Source organism: Petaurus breviceps, unplaced genomic scaffold (assembly GCF_028583685.1).
Source record: "Petaurus breviceps papuanus isolate PSGF00001 unplaced genomic scaffold, PetGlider_PUasm1.0 207, whole genome shotgun sequence".
Classification (NCBI taxonomy): domain Eukaryota; kingdom Metazoa; phylum Chordata; class Mammalia; order Diprotodontia; family Petauridae; genus Petaurus; species Petaurus breviceps.
This window is the reverse complement of record NW_027185850.1, coordinates 30,984,764-31,000,865: the sequence shown is the minus strand read 5'-3', so window position 1 is coordinate 31,000,865 and position 16,102 is coordinate 30,984,764. Positions and strand designations below refer to the sequence as shown.

At 56.6% G+C, this 16,102-nt stretch overlaps 1 protein-coding gene across 3 annotated transcripts in view; it reads right to left on the bottom strand.

The window, feature by feature from the left end:
- LOC138165056 (sodium- and chloride-dependent glycine transporter 1-like) overlaps nucleotides 1-13,972 on the bottom strand; it is a 53,556-nt gene extending 39,584 nt beyond the window's left edge. The window contains exons 1-2 of one of the 3 annotated variants that reach the window (XM_069093163.1): nucleotides 13,703-13,972; nucleotides 10,103-10,259 (exon numbers count right to left, since the gene is read on the bottom strand). In XM_069093163.1, the coding sequence (XP_068949264.1) occupies nucleotides 10,103-10,132 (30 nt within the window). In that variant the 5' untranslated portion in view covers nucleotides 10,133-10,259; nucleotides 13,703-13,972. Of the gene's footprint in view, nucleotides 1-10,102; nucleotides 10,260-11,867; nucleotides 12,149-13,702 lie in introns of those variants that run through there. The other 2 variants (XM_069093165.1, XM_069093164.1) reach the window with 2 other exon arrangements.
- Between the last annotated feature and the right edge of the window lie 2,130 nt (nucleotides 13,973-16,102).

The window sequence follows — 16,102 nt, the reverse complement described above, 5'->3', positions numbered from 1 at the left end:
AACCTACTGGTGGGTCCCTGCTCAAGCCTCTCCCCACTCCCATAAGCCACTAAGGTGATTTTCTCAAGGAGCAAGTCTTAACATATCACTTTTCTACTCAATAAACTCCAGTGGTTGCATATTACCTTAGAGATAAAATGTAACCTTCCAAGTTCGGCATTTAAAACCTTTCCCAATCTACTGCCTAGTCTTTTTACACATGATCACTCCACTTGCTCTATGCAGACTGGCCTTTGTACTGTCCCTCCTGCCCTGGCATCATCTCCCAGCTCTGCTCTTTTTCACCAGCTGCCCCCCTCCCAGTCTAGAATGTTCTCCCCCTGCCCCTTATATCCCTAACTTCCTCCAAGACTCAGCTCAAGCACCACCTTCTGCTTGAAGCATTTCTTGAGCTCTTCTCCTACCTCTCCCTACCCCAAACTATCTTGTATCTATTTTGTCCCCCGCTTAGAACAGAAGTTGCCTGAGGGCAGGGGCTGCAGTTGATCAATTCCCCTCTGCTCCCCGACACTGAGAGGAGCTACAAGGTGCCTCCTCCTCTTTGTAGCCAGGAAGAATGGAAGGGCTCCTTAGCTCCAGGCTTCTCCTATAAGGCTGGCCAGGAGAGAGGGCAGTGAAGGGGGGTGGGGTGGCACTGGACCACGAGTCGTGTGCCAGCAGTGGGTAATCACATCAGAGTTGCCTGGCTGAGCACCGATGAGCCCGCTGTTCAGTTTAACTAGAAGCACACACACCAACGAGCCGTGTGCTAACCTGCCCAGTCATGCGGATGAGGACACGAGGAGGGTCCTGGAAATGGGCATTTGGGGGGGCACATATCTGGCAGGAGGCGACTGAGGAAATTTTAATATGAGACGATCCAGGAATCCAAGAGTGGGGGGGGGCAGGAGGGAGGGAGCTGAGGAATAGGGTCACCCCTCCTCAGGGTGCCAGCTCTTCCCATCTCTGACATCCCAGACAAGTGGCCAGCCAGTATCTGCTGAAACACTTCAACCTGTGGGCAACTCCTGACCCCTCTCCCCAACCCCCTAAGGCAGCTCGTTTGGACTGCTGTCACTGCTAAGAAGTTTAGGATCCTGGAAAAACTTCCAGCCTCCCACAGAACTAGCAATCTGCCAATGTTCAGGTGCTACGGAACCATGGTCCCCGTTACAATTCCCATGCCCACCTCACTGTGGTGTTCTGGCCAGAGTACTGGACTGCTCCACTGGGATCAAAATGTCAATCAAGCGAACACTTAGGGAAATCCCACCTGAACAGCCTTCCTCAGCTTCCTCACCAGCAAACCAGGAGAGAACGCTCATCCCCAAAGCTCTTCCTCGATCAGCAGCTTTCTGGACATTTATCCGTCCTCTCTCTAGGGAGGCCCTGGTGCAAGCTCCCCTGGGGCCCCCTCCAGAGTCTCCAGCACTTTTCCCCAGACCACACACATTTCTTTCTGAGCCTTTCCTTGCTGTCCCAGCTTGTTCCCTGCCATATGGTAGGGGAAAACACTGGCTGGAGGGGCCTCTGTTAGGGTGGGATTCAAGGCAAAGGCCACTGCTGAGCTCTAAACCCAGATGTGGCCAAAGGAGAGCCCCCGATTGGCAGTGGGCATGCTACCCCAGACCATGAAGACTGGCTGCCACCCACTGTCTTGTCAGCCATTCTGTCCCCTTGGCATACCCCTCTTCCCTGCCTGGCCTCCTCAAGTTTATTTCCTCTGCTCATTCAAAGGTTTTCACATCCCCCCTCTCTTCTCTTCTCCCCAAGACATCCCCTTCATTTTAACAGCTAGCTGCCTCTCTGTGGGCTATTCACTGCCTGTCTCTGGAACTTCTTGGGTTTAGCCCTCTCTGCTCAGGCTCTTCAAACTCACAGTTAGGAAAATGGGGTGGCCCCTTTATTCACCAATATTTCCTCCACTTCCATGGAACCAACCCCAACCCAACCCAACTGAGGAAAGTGCTATGATTCCAGAGATAAAAGGAACCTTTGCCTCCTGATGCCAAGGACATATAATCAATCATTTGGCCAATCAATCTGTCAATCTTAGCCCTGTGCTGGACCCTAGAGACACTGAGATAAAAGCAACAGTCCTGCCCTCTGGGAATTTCCGGTTGCTCAAGGCCACATTGGCTGCCATTGGGTTCCTACCTTGGACAGGAGGCATAACTATCTCTCACCTGAACCTTTCAGTGAGTAAGAGAATTTTGATCTTCCCTTCCTGTAAACAATCCTCAGCCCTGGAGAGGACTATAAGACTGGTGGCCTCTGCCTCATCAGCCCCAGAGCCCAAGTGCCCTCCAGCTTGAGATGGAGGTGGGGGGAGACAGGGTACAGGATGACAGGTTCACTGGCTATCCTGGAACAAGCACCGTAGGGCTTTCCTTGTGCTCAGAAATTATGAGGATAAAAACTAGCATTTTAGATAGAGCTTTAAGGTTTGCAAAATCCTGTATGTATGTTAATCTCTTTGGTCCTCACAATAAGCAGGGACGTAGATGCTATTAGCTCCACTTTACAGATGAGGAAACTGAGACAGAAAGTTCTGACTTGCCCGAAGTCACACAGCAAAATTTGAATTTAGGTCTCTCCTGACTACAAGTACAGGACTCTTTCCCATGGTGCCACCTAGTTGAGATCACCCCTGCCCCCTTCTTCCTCTGCACTCTCTAGGGAGGCTACGGCTGGTACCATGGCCCAACCACTGGGATTCAGAACAGCATGTGGCATGGGATAGGGAGGCCTTCCAAATTACAGAGGGGGGAAACTGAGACCTAGTCTTCTTCATTGCTCTTGCTGAGCATTTCCCTGGGGAATGAGATTGCCCAATTTCCAGGGCAGAATCACCAAAATAGCTTCATAGGAATTTGCAGTGTCTGTTCTCCGCCACCCTCAATTCGGAAGGCTAGAATAGTTCGCTGTGTAATTGTTGGTCCCATGGGCAGAGGCAGTAAGGGAGGCACAAACTCCTTAAGGGCAGGAACTGTCTTGTTTGTTTTATGTCATCGTATCCCTAGCACCTAACAGTGCTTTTCATGCACACAGTAGGTGCTTTCTAAGAGTCTGAAATTAACTGCATTTTCCCCAAATCATGATGGTGCTACTGATCCCCTCCACAAATGGTCCTTACCAATAGGCTCCCAGAACCTGATCTGAGCTGGTTCCAGCACACTCTTAGACCAGGAGAGTTGGAGGGGGGGTGTCCAATAATTTTGAGATTTTGATTCTGCCCCCTTTGGGGTTTTTTGAGCCTGAATCTCTGTTGTCCATTAGTTTACCAGGTTTCTGCCTGGGGGGAGTTTCTCTCTCATCACAGGAAAGCCCTTGTCTAACCAAAGGAGACCTAGTGGGGTGAGTGGTGGACAGGGAGTCCTGGCTCCAGGGGGACTAGCTGTCCTCAGTTTCCTCATCTATGAAGGAGGCTGACTTGGCTGCTCTGTTTCAGGCCTGCTAAGAGGCAGGCACTGGGCAAACTGTCAGACCCCATCAATCTATGCCCTTTGGCCCAGAGGGTGGTTCCCTCCTCCCTCTCTTGAATGGAAAGGAAGGGTTCCTGGAGCTCCCCTGTCTGGGCCTGATGTGCCCTCGGTGATGACTCTCCAGCCTGGTTCAACTCATGAGATGAAGTCACATCCAAGACAAACTTTACAAAAGAGAGAGGGCAGGACCCCACATTGCATCCTTCCCTGGAGCTCCATCTAGGCTGCTGGCGTTTTTCTTGGGTCCTGGAGGAGGGATCTGAGAGAAAGGTTCTTAGGGCCAGGTCTATCTGGCTTCTCTTTCCCACCAGCCATTTCTAGGGATCCTGCCTCTCACCATTTGTTTTTCTAATGTCCTGATTCCTGCCTCCAGGGAAGCCAAGTCAGGCCACAGATGGACATATGTTATCCGTCACATGCCATGTTCCCCCATCCACAAACTGAGCCATCATGGTAGGGAGAGGAGAAGCAAAGACTTTCTTCACTCTTGCCTCGGGGAAACCACTGGGCAGGTTAGCAGGAGTACGCCCGGGTGCCTGCCTGGCGTGTAAGCTAGGATGAGATTGGTGGGGGTGTGGTGAGCTCCTGGCCCACAGAAGGTCTAGATGCTTGTCCTCCGGCCCACAGGTACCTGGGGCAGCATCTTGGACCCTGTGCCAGTGCCGGCCCATGGGCAACACAGGTCGCAGAGATGGCTCCTTTTCCATTTCCTCTTAGAGCTCTGTTGACAGGGACAGAGGCACCAAAGACCCAACAGAGAAAACAAAAGGCTGCCCTCCCTTCCCCCTCCAGGAGTGCCAGTCAGTGCCATGACAGGCCAGGCCCTGGACACTGTGGGAAGCCAGCCGGAGAAGCCTAAAAAGGTACCATCATCCCATCCCTAATTCAGCTCTTGGTGGGGAAGGCTCCAGGATCCTATGACTGACCCTCTAGGCATCTGAGGTATGCATATACCTTTCTCTTCCCAGCTGTGCTAGCTCAGGGTGACCTGGGAGCACTTCCTATGACTGAGGGGTATTTGTTCCAGCAAAGCTTGTGCTGGAGTCCCTTGGGGACTGCTGGAGGACATGGGCTGCTGCATCCTTTTCTAAAGACCCAACCCAAACCTCCTTGAGCCATTATTCTTGACTATTTCCTGAGAGTGAATCAGACTCCCCTATTCCTGGCCCCTGCCTCACACACACAGAAGAGAGGGGACAATTCATGGAATACCCTCACTCCCACTAGCCACATCATGCTTGGCACCATGGCCCTTGCCCAGACCCCAGAAACAAGCATCAGAGGACTTTTCCTAGAGCATTTCCCTCCTAGAGGGACTCTGTTAGAGGAAGGTCATCTCCTATCTCCCCAAATCTCACTCTGAGACGCCTGCCACCCATCCCCCCACCGCCACTGAATTTGTGGGCACCACGTTGGTGCCCTCATCCCCCTCCCCACAGGAGTAACTGCCGTGGCCCAGACAATGAGGCTGTATTGATTAGTCCAATTCCTGGGCACCTCCGGCCCGTCTCCCCGGGAGCCAGGACAATGCCCCTTTGATACACAGAGCAGATTCTCAGCAGGTCCCTGGGCAGGGGGAGCCCTCACAGCCCCCCCTCCTCCCTTATTCACTCCCCCCCACACACACACATACACTCTCACACACACAATCCACCTCTTCTCTCACTCTTTGCCGAGTTGCGACTTTCTGGGTCAGTTCTGTGGGCCGTAGCTCCCTCCCTGTGCCTGCCCCCTCCCGAGAGACAACTCATTCAGCCCCTTCCCCTCCCGGCCCCCCAACCCCATAGGATGCCCAGGCCAGCTGAGGCCGGGAAGGGGGATGGTGGCTGACCTGTTCTGGGGAGAAGGGAGCCCCCTGACCACCACGGGCCTCCGCCATCCTGGGACGAGCAGTGGGGAGCTCGGGGCGGCTCAGTCCGAGACTCATTCACACCTCTGCCAGCTCAGCCCTCCCGCCTCCCTGGTACTCCCTCTGCCGCGCTTGGCCAACGTCAGAATTACTTTCACCTCATCTCCTCCCGAGCTCTGCCTTCTCCGGCCCCCCCCCCTCTTTGGCCCTCCCCCCCTCCAGTCCCCATGCAGCCCGGACGAGTCAGAGCAGCCTCTGATGTGCTCCCTTGTTTCCCAGCAAGTTCTTGGAACAAAAAACACACAAACACTCACACCCGCAGAGGCTCTGCTGCCCTCCCAAGCCCCCAGCCCAACGGGGTGCAGCGAGCCCTGGGAGTGGAGGGGGCCCTTCAGTCCTGCAGGAGGGACCCAAAACGTGGCCAGGAGGAAGGGCCCTGGCCTTGAGGGCCAAGGGCTGGTGCCGGCACCCCCCCCCACTGCCACCATCCCCCCCTAGGGTCTTAGACTGAGGGCTGACAGGGCCCTTGAAGGCCATATGATACAACCTATTCTATAGATATGGAAACTGAGTCTCCAAGACCTATGGTAACCTCAAGTCCCAAAGCCACTCATCTACATAGTTAGGAAGGGTGATTGCCAAGAGTCAAGGGGGCTGGCTTTCCTGATGCCAAGCCCTCTATTCTTTCCACTCTGTTTCCCCATTCTCAGTAGAGGACTCAGAGTGCCACCCTCAACCTGTAGAAACTGCTAGAAATACTCACTCCCTGCCCAGTGGTGAACCATAGCCACTTTTCAATTCTGGACAGAAAGAAGGTCAGCCAGAAACAAAAATTGCAGCTCCTCTCTGGTCCTGAGGCACCAACTAGGTATTTGCCAGCTACCCGGCACAGGCAGAGGTCTGGGGGAACTAAGACTGGCATACATTATCAAACAGGGTAGGAAGGAAGAAACCAGTCCTTTCAAGGTCTGTAAGGGCTTTCCCTCAAAAATCCAGACTGAAAGAATGAGGGCCCCCAAAGTCTTGAGCTTGTTACACTGAATCCAGAAGCACTTCCCCTGCCCCCAGGTGCCTCCCCTGGGGCTGGAGTGCCCAGCCACTGAGGTAGGGCCAGGAGTGGGAGGGGGAAGAGTGCTCATTGATTCCCCAGCTCATTCCTGGGTCAGACTTGTTCTTGCTTCCGGCCCCTGGCGTGGTTACTGACTTCAGGAAGGGCCAGTCACCCATGAGGTCCAGGGTAGGCGCTGGGCTCTGGCTGCCCTGGCCTGGGCGAGGTGCCCAGAACACACAGCCCTAGCCCAAGGACAGGAGGAGGCAGCAGCCCAGCTGGGCACTGGCCTTAATGAGGCCTCATTAGTGGGATCCAGCTGCTCCCAGGCCCACTTTCTTAAGTAGAGTCTCCCCAGTTGCCTTTCTGTGCCATGCAGACCACTCTGACCCCTGGCCCTACCATATCAGGGCTGCCACAGTGCCAGAAGCATATGGAGCCCAGAGGCCCTAGAACCAACAGGAGGGGAATACATTGAACTGAGATGCAAAGGCCAATGGGCATCATAGGGCTGGCCTGGGGTGTTGTGTGCTCACAGAAAAGCCAGGAGGCACAGGGGGAGCCAGCAGAGAGGGGAGAGATGACCACAGGGAATGGCAAAGGTCTGGGCCTGGGTCTCAGGGGCAGAAGGCCCATGGGATGGACCCTCCTCCTCTGAGCCTGCCTCCCCAGGGACACTGGGTTTCTTCATATCTGTAGTTCATTCACTGAAGCACTAGCCTCACTCAGGCTCACTGCCTGCTGGGCTGGGGTCCAGCTGGAACGGCCTGTGGCCACATTTCTGGGGCTATTTCAGTCCCTCAGCCTGACCCACCTGCCCCTCCCCATGGGCCCTGGGCTCTGTCACACTTCCCTGGGTCCCTAGAGAGGACGGCCAGAGCCAGTGGGTCGCCAGGGCTCTGGAGGACCTTCTCTCTAGGGTGGAGGGAGAAAACCAGCAAACAGGTGCTTGGGACCAGGGAGGAGGACTGGCCATCTGGGCTATGGACCTTCTGAGCCCAGGCTGAACTGCATCCAGGTGCCCTAAGCAGGAGCAGAGCTGCTGCAAAACCCCCTCACTGGCCTAACCCCAGAGGAAGGAAAGGACATACTTGAACCGGCTCCCCTCCGGGAGGAAGAAGCTTCCTGCTCAGCCCCCATCCTTCTAGTCTCCTGGTTTGGGTGGGATAGCCAGGGGTGAGTGGGCTTGAGAAGGCAGATGTTTTGGGGTCCAGAACACCAGGTTTGAAGCAGTCTATTTCCCCGTCTGCCATGAGCCCCTAACTCCCAGAAGCCTCTGCAGAGGGATTATCAAGAACTCATAGCACCAGGCTTGTCCCCTCAGAGCACACCTCACCTTTCCCAATTGTGGAATGAACACAGGGTGAGGACGGCCTGTCAGTTACCAGCCCGGCCCTTTCTGGCCGGAGAGTCCAGTCTATCCTTCAAGTTTCTCCCTGGCCCGGAGCCCTCCCTCCAGCTCCGATGCCACAGACCCCCACGCCCAGGGCTCCCTGGGAAAGGGCCTCACTGTGTTCTCACTAGGCCCCCCTCCATTCTGATTCACTCTCACCCTCTGCATCTGCCCCCAAGTTGTCCAGCTGCTCCCCTTGCCTAGAGGCTCCATGGCCAGCTGGCCTCTCGGGAGCCCATGTCCTGGGAGCCACTGAGGCGTGAGCGAGGCAGCCGAGCCAGCCTGGCACAGCCCATCTGGGCTGGGAGGCATGGGGAGGGGGGCACGTGGGACTCAGGCACAGACACATGCCTCAGAGCTGCCCACTCTCAACAGCCCCCTGCCTCTGTGGGAGAGACCCAAAGATCTGTAGCCCCTACTGGGAACTCGCTGGACCTACGGTGACCTCAGGCACCTGAGCCTGGGCAGCTGGGGGTCACCTAACGTCCTATCCCTGCCACACTGCTAGCATCTCTGTGCCCATTTCAACAGAAGAGCGACTTCTCAGGACACAAGCAGGAAAACCAAGGCCCAGAATGTTGGGTCCCAGATCACAGAGAGTCAGAGGCACAATTGGCATCCAAAGAATATGCTGGAAGGAGGAGAGCAGATCTGGCTGCTCCTACCCACAGCTAAGGGGCCTACTGTGGCTCCCCTCTTCCCACACGGAGCAGATTCAGCTGTTGGCAAGGCACCCTGCAGGGGAGCCTTCTCTCCCCTACTCATCTGGCTTGGTTCCAGCTGCTGAGTAGAGACTAAAGCCTCACTTGGGGACTGGCCGGGAGACATCCCCGATCCTAATCCTGACTCTGAGGGGGCCCCAGAACCACTAGGCTAATATTAGGGAAGGGGGAAGGGGAAGCAGGGGAAGACTGGGAGACCATGTGGGGCAAGCTTTTGTCACCAGAGAGGGCCAGAGCAGAGCAAGCCAGAGACCTGGGGCAGAAGGGGCCTGCTGGCCTGGGCTTGAAGGCTGGCTGCCAAGTTTTGCGCTGAGACTGAACAAACCCGAGAGGAAGGACAGCTCCACAGGTCCAAAATGGGAAGCCTGAGAACAGAGGTTTGCCCAGGATCCTCGGAGGGACGGAGGCCAAGACAGGATTAGAATCTCAGAGGCACCCAGCGGGACCTCCCGTCCCTGGGATACAGGCTGTAAGCAGGGAGCCCAGCTGTGGGGAGGGCAGAGGGCAGAAGCCAGGCCCCATACTGCTAACTTGGGCAGAGAAGGGAGCTCTGGGAATGGGCTTGTGAACAGAAGCAGACCAGCAAGGCTGTCCTGGCAGGAGCCAGTAGAGATCCCAATGACTGGGCCTGCCGTAGGGGTCCTTGGCATGGGGATACTCTTGTCTGGTTCATGTTCTTCCTATACAGGTGCCCAAAGTTACTCTTTCCCACACCTAAATGCTGGAGCCTCTTCCCCACTGGGGCTCCCCAGCCTAAGCTGAGGCCCCTGGCTTGCATTCCAAGAGTTTCACTGGGTCTCCCTCCCCTCCACAGATCAGGTCAACTCCCAGACTATCACATGCATGCAGCCCTGAGCCTCCTGGTATCCTTAGATCTCAGACTTGCTCTGGAATAGCCCTTATAAACTAAGGTCAGGATGGGCCTGACTGTAACCAAGTAGCCACTCTTGGTTTTAGGGCCAGTCTCAGGTCTGACCTCAATTAAGCTGCATCTCCCCCCCGCCAAGGTCAATCTTTAACTGGAGGGGGAAATATCCGAAGAAACAAATACTGGAGAAGGGGGCGGAAAGTGTTTGCAGAGGCCTCTCTGGTCTGAACCCCAGAATGAGAGAAACAGTCCCAGAGTCCCATGGGATGTGGTGGTTACAGGACTAGTCTCATCTGTCTGCTTCTGTTACACTCCTCCCGGGGCGCTGTCCCTTCACACCTGGCTCTGAGAACACTATTCCTCCTGTAACCCACCTTCTTCCTTTCCCAAATCCAGTCTGATAGTCCAGGTCCACACCAGGACTCAGGGCAATGAAAGATCAGGCAATTTGCCCTATGCCAGGCCCAAAGGAGGGATATACAATTAGTGATCCAATGCTAATTTTTTGACAGAGGAGACTGGGAGATGGAGAAAAGACTAAACCAAAAGCCAGTCACTGTTTCTGCCTGGATTCTTAGAGAGGGCCCCTCCCTCCCTGCGTGGCTAGGGAACTTGAACTTTCAGACCTGCTCAATAAGGGCTTGACTTCTCTGCTAGGCTTTGCTGCCAGCCAGGCAATACCAGATTAAACAGCCCAAGAATTGGGGGGAAGCCTCAGCTGTCATCTTGCTCTTTCACCTGGATCCAATGGTACTCACCTGCATGCCTTTGACATTCTTGACTGCCATGGTGGCCCCAGGAAATCAGGCTGCCGTGGGTATGGGGCTCTGGAGTCCCGGGCAGCACTCACGGTCTTGAGTTCCAGCTCTATTCAGTCTTGGGGTCCAGCTCTGTTCAGGCCACTGGCATCAAGAGCTAAAGGAAAAGCACAAGAGGGCAGAGGGCAGTGAGTACATGGGCTGCATCAAGGGAGGGAGCATGATGGGCCTGGGGCCTGGAAAGCTCTTGGGCTGATCTCCAGCCCAGGCACTGGGATGGAACAGAGGAATTGGACAGTCCTGACATTACAGCCACTCCAGCCAGCAGTTTCCATCCTCCCCAGCTTGGAAACACATCTGGCCCTTCATGCCCCCCAGCACAGGGCATCTCTTTCCTGGTCCTCCTCTCTCTTCTTGCCTCTCTCAATCACAGAAACAAGGACCATAAAGAGGTAGAAAGGACCTCAGAGGCTGTATATCAGACCCATGGGCCCTTTACTCTTGACGGATAAAGGTATATTTTTGACTTTCCAAATGCCCAATTCTATGAAAAATTTTTAAGCACACACACACACATCCACACACCAACAACCCAGAAAAACTAGACCTGGGCTTATGGCCAAATCCTTTATTAGCGGCCTGGATCACTGTTAATTCTTGCCCTTAAGGGGGATGTGGCTCAGACCAGCAGCTCCTCCCCATCCTCTGCTCTCAAACTCTGCCCAGGGTTGCCCCTGCTGGGGGCTCTTGTCTGATCTGGGCCCTGCTCTTCTGGAACTTCCAGGGCCTTCCATGTCACACCTGCTGAAGGGGAAGGGGATGAGAACTGTGGCTGAATGGTGGTTCCAACACTGGTCTTCCTTTCCAGTGTCCCAGACCCTCAGGATTGTGCTGCCCAGTCTTGGGCTAAGCAGAAAGGAGCTTGGGAAACAGGAGAGGTGAGGCTGAAGAATGATGGAGGAAGGCCTAACGAAGGCTGGGGACACCAGAGAGGGAGGGCTGGAGGAGACCTGAAGTGGGCACTGAGTGCATGCCCCTCAGGAAACAGGCCCAGAGAGGTCAATGGACTGGTCTGGAACCACACAGCTGGTAAGTGTCTGTTCCTGCCTTCCTGACTCCCAGGCTAGAGCCCTGCCTACTTTGCCACCCTAGTGTGGTTACCCTGAGCTAAGCATGGGGTTGCTGGATAGGGCTATAAGGAACTAACCACAGGCAAGTGACTATGTAGGTTGGACCTGTCCCAGATTCCAAAAGGCCCTGTTCTTGGGGGAAGAAAATACTCCAGTTTCTTTGAGCCAGATGGGCTTGGACATTTGACCACTGAGAGGTCCCTCTTGGACCCCCAGGAGGCTTGGTGTGGGGCCCCTCGTGCTACCTTGCACTGGGCCATGGATAGCTTCCTCTCTCACTCTGTAGGACACAGGGGAAGGGGGAGAAGTTGATTTTCCTATGCAAATCCATGTTGTCCTCCTTCCTTTGGCTGTTCCAGTCCTGCTACTGGCACCTCAACCCCGGGCACTTGACGTGGAAAGGAGCGAAGGGGCCCCTACCCAGGCGTCCCTGCTGCCTCTGGTCTTCTAAGTCTAAGTCTCACTGACCTTCTAGCTTTTCGGTGCCAAGCCCCTGCCTACCCAGGGCTGGCCTTTCCGGAGCTGGTATAGGAAGTCAGGGTCTTCTCTAGCCCGACACCCAAACACACCCTGCTTCCTTAAGAGCTCTAGGTAGCTGAAGGCTCGGGGACCCAGGCCTCCCTCAGTTTCCCTACCTGGAGGTCTGCTGGGTGACTGCTCTCTGGGGCGAAGGCGGCCAGAGTGGGCGTGCCGGCGCCCCCCTGGCCTGCTCACCATCGCCGCCCCATCCCGGCCGCCTCCGCTGTCGCTGCTGCTGCCGCAGCCGTGCAGACCCCGCAGGCCCCCTTTGTCTTGTCCTCCCTGGTCCCGCGCCTTCGCTCCCCACCCCCCACCCCCCTCGCATCCCCCAGCTTCTCATCAGCTTTAGGCCTTCTCCAGGGGGCCAGCCTGGGCTGGGCTTTGGGAGCGGGGTGGGGTTGGGCGTGGGGGTGGAGAAGAGCAAGCTCCCCGGCCCAGGAGGTCAGGGAAGGGGGATGCGGGCCCTTTAAGAGCTGTCAGGAAGAGGGGCGCGGCCTCCTCGAGCAGTGCAGGCTGGCTGGGGGGTGAGGAGGGACAGGGGAGTCGGAATTGGGGGCCTCGGGGCGCCCCTGAAGAAGGCTCCCTGCACCTCCGCTCGGGGGAGGGAGGGAGGGCGGGGCGCTGTCCCTTTAAATGCGGCGCGGGGGAGCCGGGGTTACATCAGCCGCCACGTGTGGGCCTCCTCAGCTGGAGTGGGAGCGGCGGCCGGCCCCGCCTCCGGCACATGCCGTGGAAAAGTACCGGGCCGCTTCTGCTCCGCCCCCTTCAATCCGCTCCGCCCCGCCCCAGCCCAAGGGGGACGGGGAGAGAGGGAAGGGCGGGGAGACCGGAGGGAGGGGCGGGGCTCGGGCGGCTCCCCGCCCTCACCTGTGGCTGCTCCGGGAGGCGCCGGCTCAGACCCCCGCCCCGGCCTCGGCCCTGACCCTGACCCTGACCCTGACCCTGGCCCTGGCCCTGGCCCTGACCCTGGCCCTGGCCCTGGCCCTGACTCTGATTAGGCCCTCCAAATGTCTCTGTCCGTGTCTCTTGGAGCGCATCAAGCTAGTGGCTGTGGCTGGAGAAGGGAGAGGTTGACGGAGAGATCCGGGCAGCTGGGACCCGGGAGAGGGAAACCTGACTAGGCTGGGCTGGGTGAGGGCGATGCAGGGCGCCCGACCAGTGGCTGGGCGAAGGAACCCCGACGGAACTGGGGCACGCACGCGCGCACACACACACGTTCTCGAAGGGGGTGAGAGTCCCCCCCCCCCACCCGCTGCCAGCTGCCTGCCTGCCCCTTCCGATTCCAGAGATGCCCGAGAGTAAGCCATAGCCGGCGCCGGCGCGGAAAGCGGCAGTAGCAGGCTGCTCCCTCCCCCGGCTACCTTGGTGACGGGCACTGCGTGGGACCACACACACACACACACACACACACACAGACACAAACACACGCTCACACTCACGCACATTCACGCACACGCGCACACACTCGCGTACATTCGCATACACTTGCAAGGAGAGCCACAGGGAGCTCTGAGGCGCACAGGTACCCACGGAGACCCGCGTCCTGGGTATCCAACATCATCCACAGACACGTTGGTTGCAGGCGGGTACGCACACACGCAGCCGGGGCGGGGGGGCGCGTTATCAGGGAACACTGATGCCCTCACTCACGCGATACGGAGAGAACCCGGCACACAGGGAGCCACAGACAGGACAGCGAGGCAGGAGCGGCACATATGGCTGGTACACACACACACACACACACACACACACACACACAAACACGCATACACAAACACACACACACGCACACGCACAACACCGAGGAAGACACAACCCAGAGAGACAGGCACAGATACCCGCCTCGGGGGCTGGCAGGCAGAGCCCCAGACGCCGGGACATACACACACACACACACACACACACACACACACACACACCAGCGTCCCTCGATCCCTTCATCTCCCTTTACCATGGTCCTTGCTCCTTGTCCTTCCTCGCTCGAGCCCCTAGACCGGCGGGCCGCGGGCTGTCCAGGTGGATTTCTTAAAGGGAGAGTTGCATCAGTCTGGCCCAGGCGGAGGCTGCCGTGGTGTCCGTCTCCCCGACTGCTCTACTCTTCTCCGAGCTTGTTATGTTTTGTGTGTTGGGGGTGGGGAGGGAGGCGGGGGCCCGGAGTTTGGTGCAAGTTTGGAGAACCGAGACGGCTTCGGGGCCCCAGCCAAGCCCCTCCCCCGCGCAGCTCCCCGGCCCGCCCCCCTAACCCGTCCCCCTTCTCCCCCTCTCCCTCCCCCGCCGCCGGTCCGTCTGTCTCCCCCAGGCTCCTCCTCCCAAGGAATAAGGTTACCAGCCTTCACTGCCGCTCTCCGGGCCTTGGGCGTCCAGAAGATTGATCCTTCCCAGTGCCTCTGGAAGTTGGCCCTGGAGGCCCCTCCGCCCTTGCAGTTAGGGCCCCACAGAGGCCTGGGACCCAGAGCGCAGAGAAGCCAGCAGCTGACTCCCTTTGGGCCCTGCAGTCAGGAAGGGGGGGCAGCCCTGCTGAGCCCCTCTGTTTTCTCTTTCCCCTCCTCCGAAAAGCGACTGGCACTCGTGGGGGCCTCTTTGGGCAGGCCTGAGGGGCAAGATAGCCCACCATTTCCACAATGCCTGGGCTGTAGTCTTCCGGGGAGTTGAAGGGAAGGCGACCATTGTGTACTGTGTGTGAGGAGGGGGCCCGAGTTTGAGTTGGAGAGGTCAGAAGTGACTTTTCTCTGAGGGCCAATTGCATTTCTCCGCCCCTAAGATCCCTTTAGCAGCTTCATCGAGCTTGACCTGGAGTGAAGGCTGGGTGGTGTTAAGTCCTCCACACTTCAGAGCTCCCCTCCTGCCTCACTGAGGGCCCCACAGAGTCCAGGATCCTGGCCTTTCTGTCAGACAGACCCTCCTAGGTATAAGATGAGGATCAAGCATTGCTCCTCTCTGAGTCTCCTAATTTGAGCACTTAGGCCCTTATGTCAAGACCATCTCCTTCCCCCAGGAAGGAGCTTCCAAACCTTTAGGTTACAGAAATGTGAAGTATGTAGTGCTTGATGAATTGGCTCTAGACTATGTGGGGAAAAAGAGAAAGGTACAGAGTCCAGAGCCCTACATTTTCATCCCAACCTGACCACTCATTTGCTGGTTGATTTAGATGTCCTTTTCCCTCTCTGGGTCTGAGTTTCCACATCTGATAATCAGAAAGTGAAAGGTTTTGGAGTAGAGAGGCCGAGACCATGAACTAAATTGAGGTGTGTGTGTGTGTGTGTGTGTGTGTGTGTGTGTGTGTGTGCTCATGTGGGTGTATCTAGGTAGGTTAGGGCTTGGCTTTTGAAAGCATGCAGTGGTGTATGCCAGGGCAGAGCTCTGGGGCCTGGGCCATGCCCCTCCTCTCCTTCCCTCCTGCTCAGACACAGCTCCTTCTCTTCTCCCCACAAGTGGGCTGGCCTGTTCCTCCCTTCTTTTAGCTCCCCCTGGGCCAGTGGGGAGGCAGGAGCCACACCTTTCTAGAAGAGCCACCAGGGTTTGGTGATGGCCCTAGATGGGGTGGTGGCTCCATGGTTATTTTCCTTCCTCTCCCCCCAAGTTGCCCATGGGAAACCAGAGGTGGAGAGAGCACCCTTTCCTTTTCCCTAGGGAGTCAGCTTAGGGTGTAGAATATCATCTCTCCTCACACTTTCAAGAGAGGAAATTGAGGCACAGGACAAAGAAGGGATATATCTATGCTTCTTTCCCAGCAATAGTAGAGTCTAGCTCAGGGGTGGGGAACCTTGGGCCTCGAGGCTACACATGGTCCTCTAGGTCCTCAAGTGTAGCCCTTTGACTGAATCCAACCAAACTTCACAGAACAAATCCTTTTATTAAGGGGATAAGCTAGACTAGCTTCTTCACCAGGGAAACATCACAAAGAAATGGCCTTAACAGGACTCAGAAATCTGCCATCAGCCTGGTGTTGGGGTGAGAACAGAGGGTGAGGAGCCCAGAGATCTCTGGTATTGGGGAGCCACTGGAGCTTCAGAGTCTGAGAGTGGGTGGATGGAGAATTAGTTCGAAGGGAGGATCACTACTTGTACGTGAGGATTTAGCACACCCAGAGTGCTAGCAGCACGGAAGGCAGTGGGGGGGCGGGCACAGGGAGCACATTAGTGTGGAAGGAGAGTATGGGGAGAGTGTTAACCTTGAGGAGCAGAGGTAGGTGTAGAGTTGCTGACAGGGAGGGGGGGAACTAGAACAGGGAGGAGAGAGAACTAGAAGGACCTATGGGAGGGAGGGAGGTCCAGAGGTATCATTCTGGGGGGTTGAGGGCCTAGGCAGATGTTAGCGTTTCCTTTCCTGGTTGCTGTGGGCCCGTCCCATT